General features: G+C 38.2%; 1 protein-coding gene across 6 annotated transcripts in view; it reads left to right on the forward strand.

Annotated features, from left to right (window-relative positions):
• USP54 (ubiquitin specific peptidase 54) overlaps positions 1 to 14,067 on the forward strand; it is a 93,358-nt gene that overhangs the window by 47,621 nt on the left and 31,670 nt on the right. For 5 of the 6 annotated variants that reach the window (XM_058841472.1, XM_058841473.1, XM_058841471.1 and 2 more), the window contains 4 exons: positions 2,134 to 2,226; positions 11,698 to 11,832; positions 12,941 to 13,054; positions 13,217 to 13,299. In XM_058841472.1, coding sequence (XP_058697455.1) covers positions 2,134 to 2,226; positions 11,698 to 11,832; positions 12,941 to 13,054; positions 13,217 to 13,299 — 425 coding nt within the window. Of the gene's footprint in view, positions 1 to 2,133; positions 2,227 to 5,058; positions 5,161 to 11,697; positions 11,833 to 12,940; positions 13,055 to 13,216; positions 13,300 to 14,067 lie in introns of all 6 variants that reach the window. The other variant, XM_058841474.1, reaches the window with a different exon arrangement.

Here is a 14,067-nt window from a genome sequence, read left to right on the forward strand (position 1 = left end):
AGCTAAAAATACACATAGAAAATTTATTTTAAAATAATAGGATATTGCATAGCTTGCAGAATGCATACTTCTTAAAAGTAAATTTAACTTTTGTTGAATCAGTCAAGGTCAAGATTTGATAATAACTATACAAGATCCATTTTATGTAGTTCAGTTTTCTTTCTGGCTGCTGCTTTGTAGCTTAGTTTAAATGACTGAATGTTTACTGTTTGATTTAGAAGAAAAACCTTTTCTGGTGCCAAATTCAGTGGAATGGTATGGCTGCTGTAGAGGTGTTGTCATCATTTAGATGCCTTGAATGTCTGATGGTTGAGATTTAGTCATTTTGGCAGCAGGGCTTGAAGTACCTTCACATCAGTTTCCATCCCTTCATATGACTTGTCTGTGCAGCACAGACTGTATCGCTATGGGTTTGACTTCTGCTTGGTTTTTTTTCACAGGCACAATCAGGTTCTCAACTAACTTCAGGCTTTCATGTAGCCCCAGTGCAAATAATACAAATACGTATACCTATGACCCTCAATAGGCTTAATATGTTAGGAATTACAGGGCAAAGAGAAATTTCCAGTGATGTTTTGTATCAATTACCTTTATTAAGCTTTAAGGTGTAATGACCAGCTGCTTCCTAATACTGAGTTAGTGAACCTAGGTCTGGACTAAATAGATCCTAATACCAGCTGCATGCCATACATGAAGATGAAAGTATATGACCTGGTCTTTAACCTGCTACAGAAACTCTTTTCTTCTAAAGCTGAAGAGAGGTCAGATACTGAAAGTATTTACAATCAAAGCTGAATTAAAAAAAAAAAAAAAGGCAAGATGGTAATCTTTTCATAACATACATACTTCTGGGGTTTATCCTAATTTTTTAGCATGTAGTCTGAAATGCTCTTGAATGTTTGTTGCTCCTTGCTCTTACTAATTTCTATTAACATTCAGTCTAAACTCCAAAGGAGATTACATTAAAAAATAGGACTCATTCCTAAACGTAATTTTTTTGTCCTTTTGTAAAATCTGCAGTAGTTCTTCAGGAATGTTTTCAAGGCTTATGTTGCCTCCCAGGCCTTTAAGTTTGAGTAGAAACATAGCCATGGCAATTATGAAGTTTCGGGAAACTTACAGATTATATTTCAAAAAACTGAATATTACATATTGCTATCATTTAAATAACAAATCATTCCAGTTGAAAACACTTCTTGAAACCAGCACAAATTTTGCCAGGGTGGTAAATTTTTTCTAGCCAGTTGCTCTAGGCAAATTCAACAGAAATAAGAAGTTTGGTTCCTCTGTTTGTGCTAATGAAGCATTTAGCCAGTCACATGTCAGCCTGGACCTTGCTGCTCTGTCCGGAACCTGGTAGGACGTGATTTAGGTCAGGGCTTCTTTCATTGCAGACTTCTGCCTTCAGAAAGGCTGGTGACTGAGGTTTGCAGGAAAGTCCAGTTACTGCTAGTTTGAGCTGAAATAGCCAGTGCTGGCCATATTTGTACATAAAGAGTTGTACAGACTGTAGAACACCTCAGAGATGGGTATTGTTGCTATTTTACAGGTACGAATTTGAATAATTTCCCAAGGGTGCACAGATTTAGTGATAAAACTGAAAAAACATGGTGCTGTTAGAGCAAATGTCACCTCTCACTCTTGCTAGCAGAACATGTAAAAGCCTGCTTGCTTTTCTGTGCTGTGGCCCTACCTAGTCACACAGCTGTTATTACCACCATACCTGTCCTGAGAGAAAGGTATAACTGCCCTGACAGGGTAGGGATAGTAATCATGGCCTGTGAGGACACTTAGCAATGATAAAATTGGGCATAACGGATTTTAGTATTCTACTGTTTTCACTTGCATGAACTTGTTAATGTATATGCTATTGGTGCTTCATTTTCCAGCATTTGGGCTTTCTAAAAGCACATGGCAGGAAATTCAGGGGAAGGGCATACTGTAAATTAGCATGTGAAGGTTACAGCTAAAGAACGTTGAAAATGTCAACTTGCAGTTAGATAAAAGGCATCCATTTTAAAGGTGATCATTGATGGCATTGGATTATTCAGCATATGCAGTTTAATCATAAGCTTATGCAATATTTTATTTTATATATTCATAAAATTGGCTGTGCCCCCTTTTCTGTTTCAGGTTCTCTGGCACCTGGACATTTTTCGCCGCAGTTTCCGGCAGATCACGACGCACAAATGTATGGGTGATTCTTGCATCTTCTGTGCTCTTAAGGTAAAAGTTAGAAATGCATTGAAAACCATTCTTTAAAAATTTTAACAGAAGTAGTTATGATATTTAATTAATATTTATAATTAAATTTGCACATGAAAATATGTGAGAACAAGGTAAACGTGATAGCTAGTGGTCCAAGATCCAGTTTCTAAAATGTGTTCAAAAAATTGAGAAAATGCTGCTGGTAAAGCTTCAGTTACAAGGACTCCTTGTAATGGTGTGCAGGTCATTGTCAGTCTCCATTAGTTCAGACAGTAAAACACAAGTTTGCTTTGTTTTTTCCAGTTTATCATTTCATGTACAAATATACACAGTCAGTATGCTCATCAACATTTACCTTTCCCTTCAGAGCTACTTTAAAAGTCAGGATGGGGAATGCCATTTAGCTAAGCCTTTCTGTTCAAAACTGTTGATTATGTAAGCCTAAAAGGCTATTTTCTACTGTAAATATTGATGTCTGCATTAAATGGCTCTGCTCTTTGTAGTCTCTGTTTTAAAAAACATCAATTCTGTTTGTAGCTGCACATGCAATAACTGACTGTCATAGAAGCTGCTTGGACAGTAAGATCCAGATGCTGTCTCTGATTTTGAGTACTGCTACGTACTTAAAGTAAATTGTGCAATCCTGTGTCTCTGTTTGTCTCTATCAATTAATTTGTTGCACTTCTGGGGTTTTTTTGTGGCCTTCTTTCTGAATTTTGCTAGCTCAAATCCCTGGCTTCTTGTGGGAGAGGTGGACATGGTGCAAACATGATGAAAATACCAACTTTAATCTTCCTGAGCAGTGATTTTCCTTTCTGAAACTGAGACTTAGACATTTCCTTTGATCACAAATGTATTGTAAAATCCACCTAAATATATAAACTAATAGTGGGAGAATTTGTGTCATGAATTGTATGTACAGTAATGAAAATGGCAGACAGAATGTCTTATAAAAATGGCAAAATAGAGAGTGCAGTTTAAATTAAGATCATTTGACATTCCCAGGCAATATTTATGGTATAACAGCTGTCTTGCTCCTGTTAAGTAACATCACAGGTACTCTGGTAGAGAGAGGCTTGAAATGAATTATCTAGTGAGCTTTTGGGCTGTTGTTGAGGAGTTTTCCCTGCCAAATGAACAGCAAAGGCGAGACTGTTAAGGCATGAAGTAAGAAAATTTATCTTTTCTTGAAGGGAAATTTGTCTCAATACTAATCTGTTGAAATGATGAGACAGGATGATATTTACAGCAGTATCATCAGAAGAGAATGTTGTAAAGGGTTAGGAGCAAGGTTGTGCATCCAAAGTGAGATACATCTCTTCAGACACAGAAAAGATGGAGTATTCAATATATCCCCTTCCTTAAAGGGGATAACAAGACTTTCTCGTGATCTGGTTTGAGTTCATTAAAAAAAGGAGAGGATGAACCTTTGTGGAACTGGTCTTGAAAGATCAACTGCAGACAAAGATGCATATGGATTAGCAGTACCAGTATGAGAGGGAAAGCACTGCAGGAAAACTGGAAGATGACAGGATCTCTGGAATATATGTATTAAAAGCAGACATTGGGTCAAAGAATGTTTAGTTTTGGTAAAATCCTTGTTTTTGATGTCTTGAAGTGTGTAGTGTGCTATTATAAACTTGGAAATGACAGGTGGTATGGCAGAATTCACAAGTTCTATGCCTGCAGCCATATGTTTATTTTTTAAATTAAGCAGCTTTTGAAAAATTTGCTGCTCTCTCTTTTTACTCTCAGTTATCTGCTAACATTTTTTGTGTGTGTGTGTGTTATTGGTTTTGTTTGGCTTTTTCTGCCTGAAGTTCTTAGCAATAACGTTCATAGCTCGGAGTTGTTAAAACCCTTAATTTCTAATAAATTAATAATATTGCACCAAATCCTCTACTAGTTTTGCACATTTTGAGAAACTTCTGTCTGGTTGTGTGCAGAATTCCTAGAGCTTACAAAAGCTCTAAAGAACACATAAGCAAATAAAGAATTATCTAGACAAGTATTTATGAATGTGGGCAGTAACCAAAACTTGAAAAGGTAAATAAATTCCAACTGGATCCAAATCAAAAAGTTAGCATTTATTCTATCTGCAGTCTGTTCTTCATGGGAGATGGCTGTGTGTCCTACCAAAGCCTGTTCCAGAAACTCTTTCTCTGGGTGGTATTGTGCCAAGCTTTCACTTTTATTATCTTGTGTAAAATGTTGATGTGTGCATGTAAGTATTGGAAAGTTTCTCCCTCCCCCTTTTTGTGTTGTTTTCAAGTTAAATACTATTATAAAGGTGAGTTATAAGGGCTGTCACTAGACTCTAAGTGAAATTGGGGGTGCAAACCTCCCCTTAACCTCTAATAAAACCTCTGGGCACCAGAAACATAAGCTGTCTTGCTTGAATGCAGCTGAAAAGGAAGGGGTATTCACAAGGGACAGCCCCAAACTGTGGAGATGGTCACATTCATCTTATACTCCTTCAGCAGGCAGTAGAAGGGGAGAAATGACTCCTCAAGGTATTTACTCGTTCTCTGCTGCCCTCTGGATCAGTGTTTTCAAATTCCTCTATTTTCTTCCTCCTGTAAAAGTCTGTCTGTCTGGTACATGTTATGTATAAACTTCTGTATGAGAAATGGGGTTATGTGCTTAATGTGCACCTAAAACTGCAAGCATCTAAAAGAGCATGTTTTGTGTCCCAGGGCAGCAGGGTCATCCCCTCCCTTCTGTACTCATCTCTTCCCCTGCCCCAGCTCTCCTTTCTGCTCTGGAAGCCTTTAACTGTTGTCCTGCCAGAGTAATGCTGGATTAGCCTCCAGGTCTTTGACATCCTCTTTTTCTTGAATCTTGCCTTAGGCTTTGCTAAGATGAGGGAGAAGAAGTGGCTGGATCCAGTGGGAACACCAGAATTTGGAGCTCTATACCATGCGAAAATCTCCTATTAGGGTCTGGGGAGAGGTAATTAGCCTTGCATGCTGTCAGGTGGATCTGCCCAAAATACTTGTCCAGACCAAGCAAAGTGGAGACAGGACATGTTTACTCTTCTTCAGAGCACGCTGGCATGTTCAAATTCCAGCCTGGCCTGGGAAAAGGACAGTATTTGTGGGGAGGAGCCTATGTCATGTTCCCCCACTTCAGGGTCCCTTCACAGCATAGGTGACACCATCTCTGTTGTGCAGAGAGGCTTCATGCTCTTCTGCTCTGAAATGTTGCTTTGAAGGTGACATCCTCTTCCTTTTGACTCTAGAGGAAGATAGTCTTCTCTAAGCTAAATTTAGCCTGGAATAACACTGAAGAGGTTGTATTTTTTCCACACTTTTTTGGCTCATTGCAGCTGTTTCTAGGGATTGGGATGTCATGCACAGTATTTACTGTAAATGCTCAGTTAGCTCTCTAAGTATTACTTGTAATTTCAAATATGGGATCACAGGACAGTGATGTCATACCTGATCCAATCACATTTTATTTTTGTACCACATTGAAGATTTCCATTTCACAAATTCTTGAAGTAATTTTAAAACTTGATGTGCTACCTGACTGTGTTTATGTGCCTAGAAAATGAACCTTCAAATCATTGCAGATACGCGTTCCTTGGTTATTTGGAAGGAACCTTGCATCAACAGCTATAAAAAGGGAGAGCTACAGACTCTCTGTTGGAATCCCAAACACTGCTCCTTAAGATGTGGCATTATTTAATTTTTTTTTTCAATACACAAGCTGTCCTTACCACTATGTGGTTTGCCTACCATAACACTGGAACAGCTTTTTGATTTATTATTTATGCTGAAGTCTACTATGATTTGGTTTATTTTCCTTTTTTTTTCAGCATGACTTTGCTTTGGTGTTTATCACAGCTGGAAGAGGGTAGGAAGGGGGAAATCCGCCCACTGTACTGAGCATGCCACAGAGAGTTTGTTCTCTTTCCAGGGATTGTACTGGGAGCTCCATAGTGCCAGGATACAGGACAGAGTGTTTTTTGTAGGTCACAAAGAAGAATGTTCTATTGATTGATAAATTCTAATAGGGTTGGTCTTTTCTGTTGTTTTGTCATGTGCAACAAAAGCAGGAAGAATGTGTATTTTCTATGTAGAAATGATGTTGTTTAAGATGAAAGTGAAGAACAGTAGGGTTTTATATTGCTTTAAAAAAGTGGAATGACTATAGTTGGTTCTGATAAGCCACTTGCTTGAAATGGAGTGATTTATTATCAAATGTTCATCATGTTGAGACCATATAGGTTGGTTGCAAAGATTTCATCCTCTTGTTTTTATGCTTTTTTCCAAATGACAGTAGTAGTTCAGGGTATAACAATAGCCAAAATACGTAAAGTAATTACTTTTATTGTTTGAACTTTTTTCATCAGTTGGCACTTGCAAATAACTGTCTGCCAAATAAACTAGTGGAAAGTACAGTTCCCTGAGTTAATAAACTGGTAATTGAAGCTTCCAAATAGCAACTGGCTGTTTTGATCTTGATCAAGCAGTTAATGAATTGTTATCTAGTAGATGTGTACTTTCTATGATTTGAATTTCTTTTCCTGCCACCTTCCCACATAACACTTTTGGAAAGTATTATTTTTATTTGATTTTGGTAGCAGCCAGGAGTGCCTGACTTGGCAGTCTGTACTGGGGACCTGATCTTAATATTCAGGATACAGTGTGAGTACAAATGGAAAAGACATAAAGAGAAAGGAATAAATGGAAATCTAGGTTCATTGTTGTCAGACTTGGAGGTTTGAAAAGAGATCAAAACCAAATAGACCTAAAATTTGTTGCAACCTTGAAGGTGAATATAACATGAGGAAATGTGAGAAAGAAATGTGATCTAGTGGAAATACTGGGTAGAGGCTGATGTGCTTGGATAGGAGAAAAGTGATTTTTGGTGGCCATTTAAAACAGGTTGTTAAAACAGTTCAAACTGAGTGTGAGGCTTCACTGGGAGAGTGTGATGTTCTGAATGAGAGACTAGGTACTACAAGCAAGAAAAAAAGATCTAATGATTTGAACAGGGTAAGAAGGGCATGCTGTTGAAATGGAGAGAAAGCTTAAAAAAGTTACATGAACAAAATCCCATCACCAAAACCCCGAAGCAATTGATTAGTAGAGGGAATACTAAAACATTTGAGGGGAACATGTTTTGTTCTTTGAAATATCATACCACTGGAGCTGCAGTGATATCCCTATACAGAAGAAACTTCTGTGTAATTCTGGAAGGGAATAGTTCTCAGAAATCTGCCAAGGACACAACTCAAAATTACAGTGCATGAACACTGCTCTGATTCAGTAGCTGTTCCCTATTGTCTTCACCCATCAATTTATTCTTATGTCAGCCTAGTTTTGCGTGCTTGATTAAAAAGTCACATGTGAATGTATATCAAGTTTGATTTGTTTCATCAGTATGGTAAGTTACACACTGCAGAAGTCAGTTTACCACAAATAAATGGAATACTTCTTTCCTAGGGAGGAAGTTGATTCCAAACAGTATTAAAGATAATTGGGAGCAGATCTTGTAAACTATGGGGGGGTTTTCCACAGTTATTGCAACTGTCAGATCTTTAAAAGAATTCCCAAGAATGCATGTCAATCCCATGAGTTACCCAAAAGAATACTTGCTATCTTTATTCTCTAAACCAGGTGACAAAAACTTAGTTTATGATCATGCATGTGAATTTTAGTGTTCTGTAACATCTTCAAGGTTTCTTGAAAAGTTGTGTGATAAATGTACCTTGACTCAAAACTTAGGCTGTTTTCCTTTATTTGATCCTTGATCAATATAAACCTAGAAAGTTCATACTGATCCTGACACCCACGCTTCCCAAAGTGGAGGACATTATTTTGGAAGCCCACTGACTCTGCAAGGCTTTGTTCTGATGTGTCAGAGGCCCAGCTGTGTAGTAGTAGAAAGCCTTCAGTTAAAAAACCATGAAAAAGTCTTCTGAATAGTAAAAAATTGATTGTTTGAGATGGTTAAGGATGTTCCAGGTCTGGACCCATCTGGTGAAAGATAACGATGTAATCAGAGTTGATCTTAGTATTTGGGGAAGAACTATGTGCAAGTAGGTGGACTTTGCAAATTTATTGGTCTTAAAGAACACATGCAGTTGCTAATTTTATTCTCTGCTACCCTGTCCAGACTTTTGAAGAGCTGTAGGGAAGGGGATGTGAAGGGAGATGGGCTTCTTTTCCATACAGACCTCTCACAGGAATGCAGTATAACCAGAACACAGACTTCCTATCTGAAAAATCCCTCACTCACACTCTTCTGTCTTAGCTTGTAGACTGACTGACATGCCAAGAAGATGTCTTCAGTGTAGGAATCAAAGTACTACTATTAATGTAATATTAGTAGTTCCTAGATTTTATGTTAAGCTAATACTTTTCTTTTGGTCTGCATCCTTGATGTTAGTTACTGAAAACAGGTAAAATAGAAGAAACTTTGCATTTTTATGGGTCTTTTAGCAGTGTCCATTCGTATTGTTGCCACTGTTAGGGACACACTCATTTGCGTAGGAATGTAGCCATTGAAAGAGATCATCAGTGTACTCTGGTGGGATTTCCACCATCTTCAGTTTCAGAAGAAGCTGAAGAAGTTTTTGGAGGAGAATGAAGTTTGAATGTTTCATATATAAAGCTCTCATGTTCCATAAAGCCTTGGAAGGAAGGTGCTGTGAGAATTCCTCAGGCAGAATCAGGAGTGCTTTCCTGGTCTGCACCCAGCTGGCTTTCATACCTGTGTACAGAACCAATGTTTGAGCAATTAACAGTATCGCTCACAGGCAAGACCTTAAATTAAGGAGGGAGAACTGACTTAGATAATGTAAAGTGATGAAATTGCAGGAAATGCCACACCTGTCCATCTAAGGTTGAGAGACAAGAAAGACTTGTTCTGAAGAGGAGAAAAGAACCTCTCTTTAAAAAGAAAGGGCAATTAAACCAAACAACCCCATGTCCCACCCCACTATACCCCAACCAAACCCCACTGACTGAAACCTAAGGAAAACCAAACTCTCCTGCGTTCAAAGTGCTTTTGACTCCATTTGAGTTGCTTTTGGGACTTCCTACAGGCACCAGGTTTCAACATGCCCTAAAGTGCACTGTGCAATGACAGAATAAGATTTGATCTTTAGTAGATTAAAATGCACAATTACTCACTAGTTTTAAGATTTTTTTTCTCTTATAATCTAAATAAGACTATATACCATTGTGTGCTGTGTCATTACAAATTTGAGGAGGCATTCTTCCGTGTAATATTGGGATCGGTTACATTTTGATTTTTGCATTCTTCACAGAATTGACATTGCTTAGTTATTTTTTGTTCTGTGGCAAATATACTGTTTCTTTAAAGGTGGAAGTTTAAAAGAAGAGTTCCAGTTTCCTTGTTTGCCTCTTCCTTTACCTAGTTGAGAGCCTGCATTGTTTCTCACTCCTCAGGAGTGCAAAGTCATTTCAGGGCTCTCAATGAAGCAAACCAGGTCTTGCCCATCAGCTCACGGCAGTGAGGTTGTGGACCAGTTGCTTGACAAGTGTCTCAGATCTATGAAGTGAGGTTGAACAAACACATTTTTTAATGTTGTGAATATTTTGAAGTGCTCTTAAATGATTCAATATAAAATGTGAAGTGGGATGGAGTTATGTTTCACTGCCTTTTTTTTTTTTTTGAGGGTCACTGAAATGAGAAAATTCACTAATGAAACATGAAACTCGCTCTTTTTCAGAGTGACAGAAATGGTGATCAAGTTTAAGTGCAGAGACTTTGTCATTCTTTCTGTTTTATGTATGTATATATAAAAGATAACTGAGGGGGGGTATTGTCTGTGGTTCATGAAGTATGATGCTGCCTCACAGCTTTCTCTTCATTACCCTTTTCTCATGATTCTGTGATACTCTAATAAAGGCAATAGTAGAAGAGCTGTTGGCTTCAGCACATTGGGCTGTTATCCATGAATGAGCATCTTGAGGACCACCAAAATAAAAGTTGCAGTACAGAGATATAGGCATATTTCATCTATTTTAGATTATGTCAATGCTATAAATTGTACCATTCCTATGGGCAGAAATGGCTGGGGCATGGAGGTTGGTTTGCTGCCTGTGCAGTGACAGCCGTGCTCTGCACGTTTTCCAGCTTCCTCAAAACAGACAAGATTGTATAATTTGGCAAACCTTCCAGTTTACCTTCTCATTTCCTGATAAGAAACAATTAAAAATAGTTAAAGGAGAGAGAGAGATTTAGATTATTACCATTTAATGCACGTCCTTAGTATGTTGGGGAGAAGGTTTCCATAGTTAAAGGAAGAAGTGCTATGTGCATTGTGAATTACTGCAGATTAGTATAGATTTGAAAGAAAATCAAACAGGCAAACCAGTTTGATTTTCTCCTCATTTTAATAAGTTTAAATGGCAGAAAAGCAGATTGGTGCACAAAGGTGAAGGTGATCCCTTTCTTTTCTCTTGCATTGAATTGAGCTTTTCCACAGTCTTTAGAGAAATTGTGAGGAAAGTTTTATAGGAAAGGACAAGCAGAATTTTGAGATTGACACTGATGAAGATGGTTGCTTGTCATATGAAATGAGGTAGAAAGTAGAGCACAGTGGTAATGGAGAGTTGTCTTGTATTAAAATAAGGACTAGAAGTTTGTTACTTAGACTGAGGATCTTGCACGCAGAATCATGTTCTTGTTTTTGTAGGAAGGGCACAGTTAAAGTTAACTGTTCAGATGATGTTTTGGGTATTTCACACACATGTGTGCACAAGCACACAAAGTAAATGTGGCTGTTCAATCAGTTGGGAATATGTACAGAACTTCCATGCATATAACCAATACTTCAGACAATAATGTGTCTTTTTAGAACTACTCATCCTTGCGAATGGTTGTTACCCAGGTGATGTGTGAGTTAGTTATGAAAATGAAGCTTTCTGGCAGCAAGTGAACAGCTGGCTATACATAGGAGCTGCCATTCCTATTCACATCATGCCTTTTCTCTCCTGCATGCTGATACAAAAATCATCTAATTCTTACTCACTTGGACTTAGGAAAGGTAAATTTCTTCAAGTGTGCAAGTATCGAGTTGTGGCTGTTTAAGGGACAGATGTTTGCAAAGAGTTGCTTAAAAGAGGGAGCAAGGTGGCATGGGTAAGCTGGAAGTGAGAAAGTTAAATTGAGAGATGGGAATCCAAACTGTGGAGTTTTGGTATTCACTGTATTTGCTTCAGGAGTCAGATTTGAAAGAAAAGTAGATCCAAGGGGATTGATATGGAGGGAAATTTCATCCTAAACTCCTAATCCTCCCATGTATATGTGAGCGGAAAAGAAGAAATACACAAAGGTGCATATAATTTCAAAGGAGGAACTTTTAGGATTTTCTCTTGTAGTCTGTGTACTGTACAAGTATCTGTGTGTTGCAGGGTCCAAGCAAGTTAAATGTTTGCTGTTTGTTTTCAGATAAATTGAGTCATATTTTGAAAAAACACGATAACTATCATTTTGGTTTTTTACTAGGGTATATTCAACCAGTTTCAGTGTAGCAGTGAGAAGGTACTGCCTTCTGATGCCCTGCGCACTGCTCTTGCAAAGACATTTCAGGATGAGCAACGCTTCCAGCTGGGCATCATGGATGATGCTGCTGAATGTTTTGTGAGTATAACTGCAAGGTGGTTTGACAGGCAGATGTGGCCCACCACTACCCAATCTTCCCTGATTTTTTTTCCCCTCAATTTCTTCTTTCCCCAAATAGCAACAGACCTTGCATGTCTGGCCTGGAAAAGTGCACAGAGAGATTCCCAAACTAATGATTTGGAAATGGTACTATCATTGGTAACTGTTTTTACAGTTTCTTTTGCATAAGTACTGCTTCCCCCCTCTAGTGTGCATTAGATGTGAATTATGAAAAAATTGCTCTAAAAATATGATCTAGGATTCTGGTTTTAAGGATCACCTTGAAAGGGGGAAAGGACATTTTGTTTTCCAGTTACTCTGAAATTGTGGTTTCACAGGAAAACTTTTCAAGGGAAACTATACCATGTCACAGCTGTTTTGTCAAATGATTAATCTGGACCTGTTTATTGCAGGCCTATAAACCAGCCAGGCAGTTAGTAGGGTTAGTGAAAAGGGTTCTGCTGGAAGAGTTACCAAGAGATTTCTGGCACCCACAGATTAATATTGGCAACAGCAAGAGGAGATAAGGTCTTGGGACAAGAACTCCTGGGAACTTTAAAACAGATGTAGCTGTATGAATTAATATATAGGAAATGTTCAGTCCTTTTGTTTCATACAGAATTTAGTCTGCCTCTTCATTTATTAGTTCTCCCCCTTTTTGATAGAATGTAGTTGATGTGGCATATTTCAGAGCTCTCATGGAATGTAGAAGTTGATTAGTTTTGTATTGATGAGAAGTTAGTGTCAATCCAGTGCTTTTTAAAACTGCATAGGTACTCTGTTACATTTGATCGTATCCATGGATGCTTGAGAACTGGACAGAAAATTCAGCAGCAGAGTCTTCAGCACTGCTAGTAAATAAAATTAATGGTTACCTGATCCAGCATTTCAAATCAGAAGTGGAGGGCATTTTCTTTTTTTATCCAAGAAATACCAACTTCTTTGTTTTTGAAGCAACTTTTACAAATTTGCATGAGCCTTCTGTCTGTAACATTATTGCACCTGGCATGCTTTTGTGATTTATATCTTAACTTTTGTCTGCAATTGAAATTATCTAATACATTTTTTCCTTTTTTCCTTTGGCTAGGAAAACCTGTTAATGCGAATTCACTTCCACATTGCAGATGAGACAAAGGAAGATATTTGCACTGCACCGCATTGTGTTTCCCACCAGAAGTTTGCAATGACTTTATTTGAGCAGGTGAGGTAACTTTATGTGCTTAATACCAAAGGCCAGTTCTCAAGTTTTATATTTTCATTCCCAAAACATGCATTGCCACAATAAGGAAATGTACAGGCAGAAGTGTTGCAGTGGAAATACCTGTTTTATCTTGTCAATGTATTATATTTTCTTTCTTTTTAGTGTGTTTGTACCAGTTGTGGTGCCACTTCTGACCCGTTACCTTTCATCCAGATGGTACATTATATTTCCACAACCTCACTCTGGTGAGTAGAGTTTTTCACAGAGCACCTCCCTCCCCTCTTTTTTTCCCCCCTCCCTTTTTTTTCTTCCCCCCCCCCCCCCCATACTAGTATTGCAGTTGGATCTTTATGATCTTTATTGATCAAATGTCTAAAACATGGTTTGTTCAAAGTTGGCAGAGGTTTGATAACTGTGATAAAGAATATGAGGATTTAGTGAAGCAGAAGATGGCAGTTTAAGCATGGATCAGTATGTCTGCTTGTTTATGATTCTGAGTCTTGACAACTGTAGTAGCAAGGACTCATGTACATTTTGAAAGACTTTAATGTGTGAGCAAGTGATTTAAGAAGATAGATAAGAAAAACAACAAAAAATTTCATTGAAAAGGACTTTTGGAGATCTACTCCATCCTCCTGTTTAAAGCAGGGCTAATTTCAGAGCTAAATCAACTGCTTGGAGTTGTGTGTAGCTGAGTTTTGAAAGTGATTAAAGGACAAAAATTCTGTGGCTTCTCTGGGCTGCCTGTTCCACTTGTGAACTGGAGGGTTTTTTTCTTCCATCATGGTGACCAGGGCAGTTCTCTGATAACTAGGGGAAGATACAGAACGAGAAACTCGCACTGGAGGTCAGACATGGTTTGCCCTTGATAAATCTGCCCTGACTGCTCTGACTTGCCTTATCCTTCACGTGCATGGGGTTGATTTCCAAGGAGATTGATTTGGTCTGTCATGGCCCCAGGTGGTGGAGTGAGACTGACCAGCCCATAGTTCCTCAAATCCTCTTTTCTTTGA

Source organism: Poecile atricapillus, chromosome 6 (genome assembly GCF_030490865.1).
Source record: "Poecile atricapillus isolate bPoeAtr1 chromosome 6, bPoeAtr1.hap1, whole genome shotgun sequence".
In the NCBI taxonomy this organism is placed as follows: Eukaryota; Metazoa; Chordata; class Aves; order Passeriformes; family Paridae; genus Poecile; species Poecile atricapillus.